The sequence below is a fragment of the Choloepus didactylus genome, chromosome 7 (assembly GCF_015220235.1).
Source record: "Choloepus didactylus isolate mChoDid1 chromosome 7, mChoDid1.pri, whole genome shotgun sequence".
In the NCBI taxonomy this organism is placed as follows: Eukaryota; Metazoa; Chordata; class Mammalia; order Pilosa; family Megalonychidae; genus Choloepus; species Choloepus didactylus.
Window position 1 is genome coordinate 115,677,969 of NC_051313.1, and position 12,473 is coordinate 115,690,441.

Below are 12,473 nucleotides of genomic sequence, written 5' to 3' on the forward strand. Positions count from 1 at the left end.
TATCGTTAAAACAGAGCTTTTGCTTTTGAAAAATATATATAAATGGATGACGGTGGGTATCAAATTGCTATAGTATTTAAATTCCGTTGGACTGCATTTAAAACTATGATACAACAGTTTATTTGTAAAGGTCAATTTCCTTTCCAATCTAGAGGCTTTTATCTAATTTTCTTTTCTAATGGCCCTGGCTAGAATCTCTAGTTTAATGTTGAATAGAAGTAGCAAGAGTGGACATCCTTGTCTTGTTCCTAATTTTGGGAGAAAGCATTCAGTCTTTTACCTTTGAGTCTGATGTTGGCTGTGGGTTTTCATAGATGCCCTTTTTTGGGTTGAGGAAGTTCCCTTCTATTCCTAGATTGTTGGAGGTTTTGTGGGGATATTTAAAAAAAATTTTTTTTTAGTGGGTAAAGGAGCAAATGTTTGAAGGCTCGAGTTCAAGTTCCTTCAATGCTCTGTCCCTGCTGACCCCTAGTACCGAGTACAGTACCCACACAAAGAAAGGACCCAATAACCATTTGTGGAGCAAACCATCTCCCACCACTTAGAGCACACTCTTCCACCACCCATCCCTTGCATTTTATTCTTCAGTGATACAACAATTTTTATGTTTATATTCCCCCATATGCCATGCTGTTTACTTTGGCTGAAGTTTTCTTTCCTCCCTTCTCTGCCCAGTTGATGCCCATTCATATTTTCCAACTCTGCCCAGGTGTCATCTCATCCAGGAGAAGCTCTGCCCTCCCCTCTCCTCAAATCTTGAGTTGAGTAGGCCTCTTCTGTGTTCTCACAGTCTCTTGTACATCTACCATTGTGTCTTGTATTTAATTATTTGTTTATACATCGTTCTCTGACTAAACTGGATAGGGGAGATAGTATAGAGGTTAAGAAGCCTGAATTCCCGAGCCAGACTGTCCAGATTCAAAACCTCTTACTAGTTTGTGTGATCTTGGTTGTGCTTCAGTTTTCTTATCTGTCAAACAGAAATGATAATAGTAGTACCTATCCCATAATGTTGTTTTAGAGTTGAGGGACAACACTGCCTAGGAGACAGTAATTATTATGTATTATGTAGGAGTTAGTTATTAAGCTAGTAAGTCCTACAGGCAAAGCCTATGTTTTTTTCTTCACTTTAGTCCAGTGCCTTGTATATAGAGGGTACTCAGTAAATGTTTGTCATGAAGGTGTCAGCATGGTGGAAAGTATCTGAAAAACAGGAAAGAAAGGTGGATTCAATGTTTTACAACAGGTAGAAATCAAAACTCAAATGTGTATGCCATTGTGATGGTTAGACTCATGTGTCAACTTGGCCAGGTAATGGTGTCCAGTTGTTTGGTCAAGCAAGCACTGGCCTAGCTGTTACTATGAGGATACAAAATCACCTATAAGTTGATTGCATCTATGGCTGATTACATCTACAGTCAACTGAGACTACTGCCTTTAGCAATGAGAGATATTTCATCCAATCAGTTGAAGGCTTTAAAAGAAGTGATAACTTCAGCAGTCAGATGAGAGAATTTCCACCTCTACTTCAGCCGGCCAGCTTCTCCTGGGAATTCATTGAAAACCTTCATTGAAGTTCCCAGCTTGCAGCCTACCTTACGGAATTTGTATTCGTGCATCTCCACAGTTGCAAGAGACAATTTTATAAAATCTCCTAATATTTACAGATATTTCCTGTTGGTTCTGTTTCTCTAGAGAACCCTGACTAATACAATCATTTTGCCCATTTCTATGTATTTCTTAAATTGATTTCACTCTGACCCTGAGGCTGCCAAACTAGAGAAATTAAGCCCCAGCCTTTATTGAAGCTCTTTAGAATTGTACAAGAATCTGAGAGGTTTGTGCACTGCTCAGAAAGTGGGAGAATGACTTTGGTCTTCAATTCATCATCTTTATTGTTGAAGTCCATACGGCCTCTTGGACATGCAAAATGCGGTGGGGCATCTTTGTCTGGCCTAACAGTCTCCTAGGGCACTTCATCTCAGGATGTTTACAGTTTACTTAAAAATACTTTGGCATTCATCTTTGGGATCAAAGGTGAAGACGTTTAACAAAGTTCTTCTTATACTTCCAGAACCTTGGATAAGATTCAATGCGTTGCTGCTTTGGCAACTTACATACAGGGGAATGTGTTGTAACTTACTAAACTATTTCGCTAGTGTTGAACTTCAGATTGCTTCTTCCATTTTTTTAAATTGGCACTTTAAAGAAATAAATCTACTTCCAAAGAGAATACTTTGGCATATTAAAACTTTTGGCAAAGACAGCATGACTTTTTGTAGGTACCAGTAACACCTAGGTGCAGATTGGTGTTCTATTCAGCAACTCCCATGCCAGGAGTGGTCAGTGGCTATCCTAATCAGGAAGTCCTGAGTCCAAAGGTGGCTTCAACAAAGTGGTTCAGAGTAATCGAATACCTCAAATTTTGCCAATTACAGCCCTTTTCTAACATCCATCATATAAATTAACAGACAATTCATTTCACCCGTGAAAACCGATTTGGCATTGATCAGGAACAGCATAGCAGAAAATAAGAATTTAGTGCAGCTGGAGCCTGCACCCTTAGGGTTGGCACCCAAGGGAGCCGCCATCTCTGGTTACCTGATGCCCACTAGGAAGGTGATAGAGTCCCACCTCTGGGATATTGTTGTACCTGCCTTGAGTAAGCCTATCCTTCAAGCTGTGACCAGAGTGCCCAAAAGGACAGAGAGCTGGGATCTCAAAGAACTTACAGAACAGGTGGTAGGAAATGTGTGTTGTGCCTGCCTGCTAAGGAATGTTTAATAAATGTCAGGGGTGGGGTGGGATTTAAACCCAAAATTTGTTTTCTTTATATTCTAGGAGTGAGATTGTAGGGGAGGCCAGCTTCTCTGACTGATCATTTCCAAACAAAAAGAACCAAGAGTTGGGCATGATTGGCTTAGGTCAATTTGCAACACCTTGCTGCCTCCTCAGACACTTCCAAGTAGCAGAGAAAGAGCTCCACCTCCCTTAGGAACCACAAACCTCAGTCACCAACGCATTCTTAGAGCATGCCCTCTCCTCCTCCAAGCTACTGCCTCTGTTCTCAACCCACAAAACCAAGAACCTTTATTCTTTCATCTCCTTCACCTATCCTATTTCCACTACCACACCCCCAACTTCCAACACAATTTCATTGTGGAGCTTAAACTTTTATAGAACAAAGCCAGAAATGGGGTTATCTTCAAGCATTTTCTTCTCTCAAGCCTCTCTAAGGACCAGGGGGCCCAAAAGGCTGACTGACTTGTTTAGAAAGTGCTGGCTGATTTGGGTGTATCCCATAGACTGCCCAGACAGGCTGTGCTGGATATTCTCTGTTTGCCCCTCCAGATCCACCCTCCACTCTTCTCCACCCTGCTCTGTGTCCCAGAAGGCTGGCTTAAATGGACTGCTTCACCCAGACTCACCTGCCTTCTATCTTCCAGTTGGATTCTGTCAATGGGAGGCACTAGTCTCAGAGGACGAGAGGAAAGAGAAGTTGGATATATTATTTCCCTGCTCTCTTCCTGCTGGGCCAAGGTTATGTCCCTGTATCAAAGGGCACAACTGCTGTCAGGCAGCCCTCTCTAAGAGCTACAGCTTTCACTGGGTTCTGGTTGCCCTCCCTCCTCCGCCTCACTCCTCAAGGCCAAGGGGTGGTATGAACTCTCCATTGTTGCTAGTCCCTGGATGCCTCACTATCCCTTCCCTTAACCCTATCCACACTTCTATACATAATTCATTAAATTCTCTTCAATTATCCTTTGAGTGTGCCATGTATTTCCTGATAATCAAGCACAGAATACAATTATCTTTTCCTAATGTACCACACAAAACTGTCAGAGAGGCAAGATAAAGTTCTGCTGGGGCTCTCCAATTATGTAGATGTCTACGGGGAATCTTGTTTAAAATAAAGCATCTGATGTATTTCACTTTCTTTTATTATCTGTTTCATCTGGAAGAATGTAGGGAAAACATTAAAGGGAGGTGCTATTTTGGTTTTAAATCAGATCAACACTTCGGACAAAGTGTAAGAGTTTGTGATAATCGAGGCAGGGAATGTTGGGTGTGATAAAGCATGTATCCTAAACTTTTGGAAACAGATTTCAAAAATTTCAAAAAAGAGATCACTGGACAGGCTTTAAAAGTAAGTTAGCTCAAGGGGAATGGGATCGTTTCAAGAATTAAATTCTGACAATACCCATAAGCAGCTACAAATACAACGGCTCATGCTTTCTGGATAATTCCACTTTTAAAAGGGGTTGCAGAAAAGCAGCTGGGGTGGGTGAGGTGGAGGATGGCGGGGTGCTTGCACATGTCACTGAGAACGACTACCAAAGGATGACTGCCACCTTTAAGACTAATTTCTGGAAGGGTAAAATCCAGAATACTCCTAGCTCTGTGAAATCTGTAGAAGAAAATAAAGTGATATTTAAAGCTACATTTAAAGCAAGAAGCATAAAGGGGTGGCTTTAGAGTAGGGGGGAAACCAAACTTGTTTACATGAACAATTGTAAAGATTTTAGAAAAAGTGTGAAGAACCGTAAGCATGCTGGGAGAATAGAGATAAGCAGATGAACAAAAAAGGACAAATGATCAATTTTGGGAACTCAGTCCAGTGAAACTGACTCTGGAAAAATTTTCAAATGAGTTATTAAACTGATGGTTTGTAAGTGCTTAGAGAAAGAAGCAGTAGTTGCTCAGAGTCAGAATAGGTGTGACTGAATCATGCCAAGCTGAACTCATTTCCTTTTTGATGGATCTGAAGTATCCCGTTTGGATTTTAGCACAGCTTTCATGTTGTTTCTCTCAGTATGTTGTCTCTTGTACTGACCTTTCTCATAACCTGCAGATCTGAATTCCCCAACAACTGTTGGACATTTCCACACAGATGACTTAGATACACTTTTCATTTACTCTTTAATTAGACAAATATTTGAGTGTCAGACACTGTGCTAGGCATTGGGGATACATCAAGGAAAATCCAGGCAGGGTCCCCATCCTTGTGGAGTTTACTTTCTCATGTATGGTACTTTCCCAATTCTGGGAGTTCTTCCTCACTTACCAGTTCTCTTCTGTCTTTTCTGAACCACATATACTTTTCTGAGGCTAGCAGAATCCTGGCAGAATCCTCAGCCTCCAGGGCTTCACCAGCTGCCCTAACTCTCCTTTTGTCCTCAAGTTTAGCATGAAGAAGAGACTGGTTTACAATCTCCTTTGCCCAACAGGTGCGGTCCTCTTTTGCAATATGCCCAGAATGCTATCATTCAGGTTCCACACAACAGACATTAATGATCTAAATTTCAAATTTGGCAAACCTACCTTTCCAGCCTTACATTCCACTTCAGCCCTTCTGTCATTGCTAGTCTCAGCCCACACCCACAAGCTTCCAAATCTGTGCCTTTTTGCTCAATCTATTTTCTCAGTAAGGAATGCCTGGCATCTACTTCTCCACCTATGGCAATCCTACATACTTTCCAAGACCCAGCTAAAAAGTCGCCTCCTCTCTGACTGGACAACTTACCTTACTCAGTAAGTACCACTCAAGCCCCCACTTGACTTGTGCTGGACAAAAGCACTTATTTTCATCTTCCTTTCTCATGGTCAGTTGATTGCTTATCTGTCTTCCCCTACTAGAGTGTAACTTCTTTTAAGGCAAGGATCTTCAGAGCTTCCACCCTGCCCAGCTTCAGTACTTTACAATAGGTTGGCAAACTAAGGCCTAGCACTAAGAATCATTAAATGGTTGACATGGTTGGAAAAAAGATCAAAAGGAGAATAGTATTTCATGACATATGAAAATTATATGAAATTCAAAATTATATGAAATTCAGTATTCACAAATAAAGCTTTTTTGGAAAACAGCAGCCCATATCTTCTGTCACTGCTTTCCAGTTGAGTAGTTGAGAAAGATCTTATGGGCCCCAAAGCCCAAATATTTATTATATGGCCCTTTACAGAAACAACTTTACAGGGCTCTGTTTTATAATAAGGATTTGAGTCAGGACACCAAAACTCTGGATATATATCCCCTCTAAGAGTTAGTTTCTTTGTGTAGTGGAGGTAATAACTATCTTGCCTTGTAAGTTTGTGAACATCAGTTGAGATAACACACTTGTTAGACTTTAAAAACATAATAAATTAAAGACAACTGTGCTTATCATGTACTGAAAAGATAACGTGGTAAAATGGCAAAATGAGACATTAAACCTTTTTGCTCTCTCATACCTTTCCTTCCTTTCCAGCCTCCATTTAAACTTTGAAGCTTAAGAGAAAATTCACTTTAAAGTGCTCACTCTTTAAGTGGTGAATGGATAACAGATTCCTTCCTTCCAGTCTTTCTTTTGAGTTGCTACTTCCTCCTTTTCTTTCTCACATGTAATTGTTCTTCCATTTGTTTTAAATAGTATCTCAATTGTCCCCCACAATAGCTCAGGGAAGGAAATGAAGTACGACTGATTAGTTCCATTTTACAGACTAGGAAACTGAGGCAGATTCCAGTTGGCTGCGGAACTATGAGTCGGCACTCAGGGGCCCTCAACGCCGCATTCTGCGGGTTTCCTAAGGAGGTACCTGCCGGCAAACAAAACAAAAGTGACCCTGCCGTCCAAACTTGGGTCTCAAACACCCCTTTAGAGTTCAAACCGGGCGTTCCTCCTTCCCTTCTCTAGTCCCCTCCTCCCACCCCGCCCCTCGGAAGCAAGTGGTAGGCTCCGCTCTCAACGCGCAGGCGCGCAGCGTTGTGGGGCGGGATCGGGATCGGGGCGGGGACGCGGGGCGGGGAGTGCGCGGGCTCGGTTTTGGGCCGCGGCGGGAGCTGGAGCCACCGCCACTCGATTGCGCAGGCGCTTGGCGGTTACCGGTCTCGCCATGGAGCGGAAAGGTGAGCTGTGGAGCGGCCTCCGCCACGAGGGGCAACGGCCGCCGGGGCGAGGCTCGGGTCAGCACCGGGAGCTTGCCTAGCCGCCGCAATCCGGTCCCGGGGCGTGCGGCGCCCTTCCACTGAGGTGGCGCCACCCCTCACCCCCCGCCTATGGGCTGCTGGTCCGCGCCCCTCAGCCCAGGCGTCTTCCCGCGCCGGCAGTCACCGCCCCTTGCTCCCCGCCGGACCAGCCCAAACCTTGGGGCCACTGCACTGCCCGGCCCTCGGAGGGCGAGGCATACCCCTGCCAGTCGTCCCCCTGACTCGGCCCGAGCCCCCTCCGGCGCATTCTGCCTGGACGCTGCTCTGCGCCCCGTGGGCCGCCCGCCTCCCAGAAGCCGCGGCGTTCGCCCCGGAGCCGCCCCTCAGGCAGGCCCGGCACCTGGGCCTGGCACCCCTGCTAGGTCTCAACCCTCACCTTGGTCGCCTCCTTCCCTCCGCATTCGCCCTTCATTCATCCCTCTCTTCTGCAGTGCTTGCGCTCCAGGCCCGAAAGAAAAGGACCAAGGCCAAGAAGGACAAAGCCCAAAGGAAGTGAGTCTTGTACCCCAACATCCCATTCTTTGGATTTCCTCCGGCACCTCCTCTCTGGTTTCATGTCTTGAACGTGCGCCGGCCGAGCTTGGCCACCCTACGGCCCCAGCCACATGGCTTCAGGGCGCCTTAGAGGGTCCCTTTCCAGGAACCGTGTGGACAGGGAGCTTCTTTTTCTGAACTCCAGGCTAGGGCTTTAGCAGCCGCAAGCCTGCTAGAAAGGGCTGTTGGAGGAAGGCGCATAGCCCGCCCGGTACATTTAGCTCCACAACTCCAGAGAGGAGGCAGTCTCCCCTAATTTGGGCCTTGCATCCGGAACTGGAAGATCGTTATCAGTCCATTTGTGAACTCTGGTCTGTTTTCCGTATCTGCTTCCTAGCGTCTTGACTTGCTTCCAGCGACTGCCCGGTTAGGCCGTCAGGAAATTCTTGAATGAATTTTTCGTTATTACTTGGGTTCTGCCAACCGCCTTTCGTAAAGGAGGGCATGGAGCGATCCTCTGGGTTAGTCAATTTCTTGAGCCTGCAAAGCGCATCGCCTTCCACGCAGTGCGCGGGCAGACCACGGTGTATTCAGAGCAGGCATCTGTTCCTGCTTCTCTTCAGTTAAACCTCAAGTCCTCAGTCCGAATACAGAAACCGTCTGAAGTGGGCATCGCATAATGACGGAAAAGTTCTTGAGTTAACACTGTTTGAGATTCTGGCTCTGTGTATTAAGCGCCATAGGTCCAGTTTTATCAGCAGGATGCAAACCAGTAGTTTAGTGCTTTTGTAGGAAACAAAAGTTAGTCACAGCCTAGTAGAAACGCCTGGTGTGGGGGGGGGGTTCTGCAAGGGAGGCTTAGTCGAAAAGAGCTTTTATCTTGTACTTTTAACTGCAAAGGGTCTTGGAAATAAACTTTTAGACCATTTGTGTTCAGAAAAAATTCTCCTCTGGTTCTTAATTCTGGTTGCATTATTTTCTTGACAGTTTTCCATTTACTTGATGTTTTTGTGGTTTTCTTTGCATTACTCATATTTATGAACTGTAATTTTTCTCTGAGCTGGTAAAATGCATTTCAGTGGCCTCCCTAGGTCACCCTACTGCATGACAGTACCAGACAGGTGTGTGTGTGTGTGTGTGTGTGTGTGTGTGTGTGTGTGTTGTTTTTGGAGGCTGCCTAATGTTTGGAGAGAGCACATAATAACTTGTATCTTTGAAGAGAACTGAAGTGGTAGGTGACCTCACCTCTTGCTTCATTTCTATCATCTGTCTTACGAAATTTTTATTTTGTAAGATGTTTGGTGACCAGGACATTTAAGTGTGATTTTATCTATATATGTGTGTGTATATTTACCTCTTGATTATCCATGAATGGATAATTTGAAACCAATTTTTAATTGCAGATTGATTTAATGGAACGAGCAGGTAGCTAACCTGGTTCTAATATGCAGTGGGAATTTAAATAAATTACTCTTTTTTTCTTTGCCTTAGTTTTACTAGTCCCTGTGGAGGTAATATGAATGTGTTATAAAAATTTAAGTTTTTTACTACTGTAAGGAGGTAGTGATTTTATTATTCACTGTATTCCTTAGAAGTCATCATTCTTGGACCATCTCTTACCATTTGGAAATTTTTCCTTATGTTAGCCTGAATCAAACTGTAATTTGGGAGGAAAATGTGTATAAATGAACATATACTTTATTTCTAGCACCACAAATTCGTTACTTTGGCTTATCTGTTTAGACCATATAGTTTATTTCTAAAGCCAGTTATATGTACTTGGGATTATCTGTTACCCCTTCACTAGTATGGGTAACCTAGAGTTATTTGTGTTCTTAATTATTTTCATACTTGCACAAAAGAAAGGGTGAACAGTACAGGTAATCTAGCAGTCATTTTACCAAATATTTCTTCTTGTACAACTTGACTACAGAAAATACATGTGAATGAACTTTCTGAGTTGATTTGTGATTTCAGAGGTGCTTTATTTTTGTTTTTACTTTGTTTTCAATTATAATTTCTCTGTAATTTAGCTTTTTTGTTCTCCAGCCTCCTTTTAAGTACCTGATCATGTCTAACTTGGTTAGAGTACTATGTCAGAAATTCAAGCCCCACCTGACTCAGGTAACTTGACTCTGTTCTATGACTCCTGACTGCACTCCTGACCACCTCCATTTTGTAAATGCAATTAGTTACCAGGAGATGAATCAGGGAGAAGGTCTAAGGAAGAAGCACATCTTGGAGTTTGGTCTTTGAAGTGAGACATCTGGTTTTGAATTCTGATTTTGCCACTTCTTAGCAATCTGGCCATGAACAAGTTACTTAAATAAACAGTTTCATATATTGTTATGAGTGGTAGTTTCTTCATAATGAAAATTGATCAGGACCTAGAGAAACAAAAACCAAGTATTTAAATGAAAAATTTTGGAAACTTTTGGAAGTATGACAATAAATAGTCTTCCTAATTGATTTTTTTTATTTTTTTTAAATTTTTTGGTAAGTGGGTGGGTAATTTAGTCATAATGTGATACAAGTGGAAAGGATTTTCAGTCCCCTGATTTTGAGCTTAAAACTTGAACCCAGATACATGAATTAACATACCCAACGTCATGGAGCTGGATGTTGCGGAACCCAAATTGGAATCCAGAGCGTCTGCCTACTGGCTCAGACACTGCTCTTTAGGATTTGTTTCCTGTGGCTTCTTTCACTGTGCTGAAAGATTGGACTTTTAGAAGGATTTTTAGTTGACTTATTTGAACCATTCTTCTCCATTGCACTTTTTCAGCTACTGTACTTTAATTTACTAACATTAAATAGTTGGTGATACTCTCCATTTTACTTTACAGATGAGTAAACTGAGGTTTGCCAGATCACTCCCCTAGGAAGTTAAAAGCTAGGATTTGAACCCAGGGTCTGACATACTCCAAAGCTCTAGGTACTAAGCATGCTGATTCCAAATGATAATTCCTTTTGATGTTTTTGAGGACAGATAAGGTAGAGGCTGAGTGAACAGAGGCTTCTGGATGAAGGACCTTGGTATACCTGGATATACCCTTTCACAGCCCAGTGGCTTATATCATAAGTGCCCTTTCAATTTCCGTTTGAGCATTTGGTTTTCAGTATGTATACCAAGAGCAGTGTGACTTTATCTCTTTGTCATAAGGTTTTATAATTGAACAGTTTATGTCTGCTCTTGAAATTGCTTTCATGAAACATAATTCCAGAATGGATTTCATGCCTGATAATTGTATTACTATTTTTCTAAAAGTCTGCCTTTTTCACTTAATCTTGGAAATAGTGATCAGAACACATGGAGTAAACTCATCTAGCATTCCGTTAAATGAATGTACTACAGATTTATTTAAGACAAAAATTGAATCATTGGGCATACATTTCCCACAGCATTAAATATTCCATATCAGTTTAAATGTTCCCCCAAATGGGCTGTTTCCAATTTTTCACAACTCACAGCTAAGGTGAATGATGCTTTTGGATAAATCATTGTTCACGTTGGTGACTCTTTCCTTAGGATATCTTCTTGTAAATGGTATTACTGGGATGTAGGTTGTAAAGGTTTTAATACATACCATCAAAGTTTTCTCTGGAAAAATTTAACTGATTTAACTCCTATTCATTAAACAAATAGTTTTTGAACACTTACCGTGTTCTAAGCACTGTTTTAGTCCTTGGGATACATCAATTAAAGAAGAAGATCTGCCCTCAAGGGAGCTTTATTTTAGTTGGGTAGAGGGGAGACAGGCAATTAACAGTAGACCAATAGTAAATTATATAGTTTATTAGATGGTAAGTGCAATGGGAAAGTTAAAAAGTAGAAAAAGATAAGGGACATTGAAAATTGGAGATGAGGTTGCAGTTTTAAATAGGGTGAAGTCATTGACAAGGTGATATTTGAAAGAAGGAGAACAGTTAGTGTCAAGGACTGAGGTGGGAGTATTTGAACTGGGTAGTAGTATTTGAAAAATCTTTCCAAATCTGTTACTCTGTAAGTTATCTAGTTTTTATTTAAATTTCTTTTATTACCAACAGAACTGACCATTTGGGGGAGATATTTATTGGCCTTTTGTCCATGTTTGTCCAACCCCATTGGGTTGTTGATCATTTTCTTGCTCTAAAGAGCTCTGTTAAGAATATACCCTTTTTCTTGTGGCAGATTTGTATTTCTCAACTTGTTAGCCTTTTGATTTCATTTATGGTATGTTTTTGACATGAATTGACTTTTTAAAAATTGTGTCTAATCTTTTGCCTTTTACCTTTGAAATTTTCATTGTCAGCTGTCATACTTTAAAAAACACTTGCATTTTTAATTGTGTGCAATCCCATTAAATTTAAGTTCTTGCAAAATTGTATTTCCAGAACCCCTCTTGTCAGAAATATGTTCTTGACCTCTTTACTTCTTCAATAAGTTTAGTTTACAATACTATTTCCACTACATTGTGACCCAGGGGCTTGCTCGCTTACTGTGCCCCTCTAGATTACTTGAAACCAGAGATTTATTGAAGTGCTAAAATGAATAAGACTGTGAATGATTAGGAATTCCCTTAGTAAAAATGAAGAAAAGCCAGGCTGATCAACTAGAATCAATTATTATTATACATTTTAGACCTTGTGGAATAAGTGCAGCAAGTTTCCCCACCCTCCACCCTCAGGTAAACTTTTGCACCATGCCCCCAGATCCTCTCTACCACTAATGCTGATTTGGGGACTAAGTTCATTTTTACATTGGGTGAAGTGTTACATTTTATTGCTCTCACTGTGGCTGAATTAATTCCAAGCAAGTAATAGAGATAGAAAAATTCAAATAGCCTCAGGAAATTTTTAGAACTGCTTCCCTTCCAGGTACAGTGTAAATAATGATTTAGCTAAGAAAAGTGTATCTAAATTTATCTCTGGGGATATATATCTAAATATATCTTTATAAATTTAGTTTTTCATTGAATATAAGTTGCTATCAGTTTTAAAATACAGCAGTTTATGTACCACAAACAAAAAAGACTACTCTTATATTTGTACACCA

General features: G+C 41.6%; 1 protein-coding gene and 1 long non-coding RNA gene across 2 annotated transcripts in view; one reads left to right on the forward strand and one right to left on the reverse strand.

Moving 5' to 3' along the window:
* The window catches only part of LOC119539171, a 39,207-nt gene extending 31,783 nt beyond the window's left edge, over nt 1-7,424 (reverse strand). Inside the window, exon 1 of the long non-coding RNA XR_005217803.1 lies at nt 7,341-7,424. This is a non-coding gene — a long non-coding RNA (uncharacterized LOC119539171). The remainder of the gene's footprint in view (nt 1-7,340) is intronic.
* The window catches only part of SRPK1 (SRSF protein kinase 1), a 155,721-nt gene continuing 150,118 nt past the window's right edge, over nt 6,871-12,473 (forward strand). Inside the window, 2 exon segments of the mRNA XM_037842409.1 lie at nt 6,871-6,955; nt 6,958-7,456. Of these exon segments, the coding sequence (XP_037698337.1) occupies nt 6,871-6,955; nt 6,958-7,456 (584 nt within the window).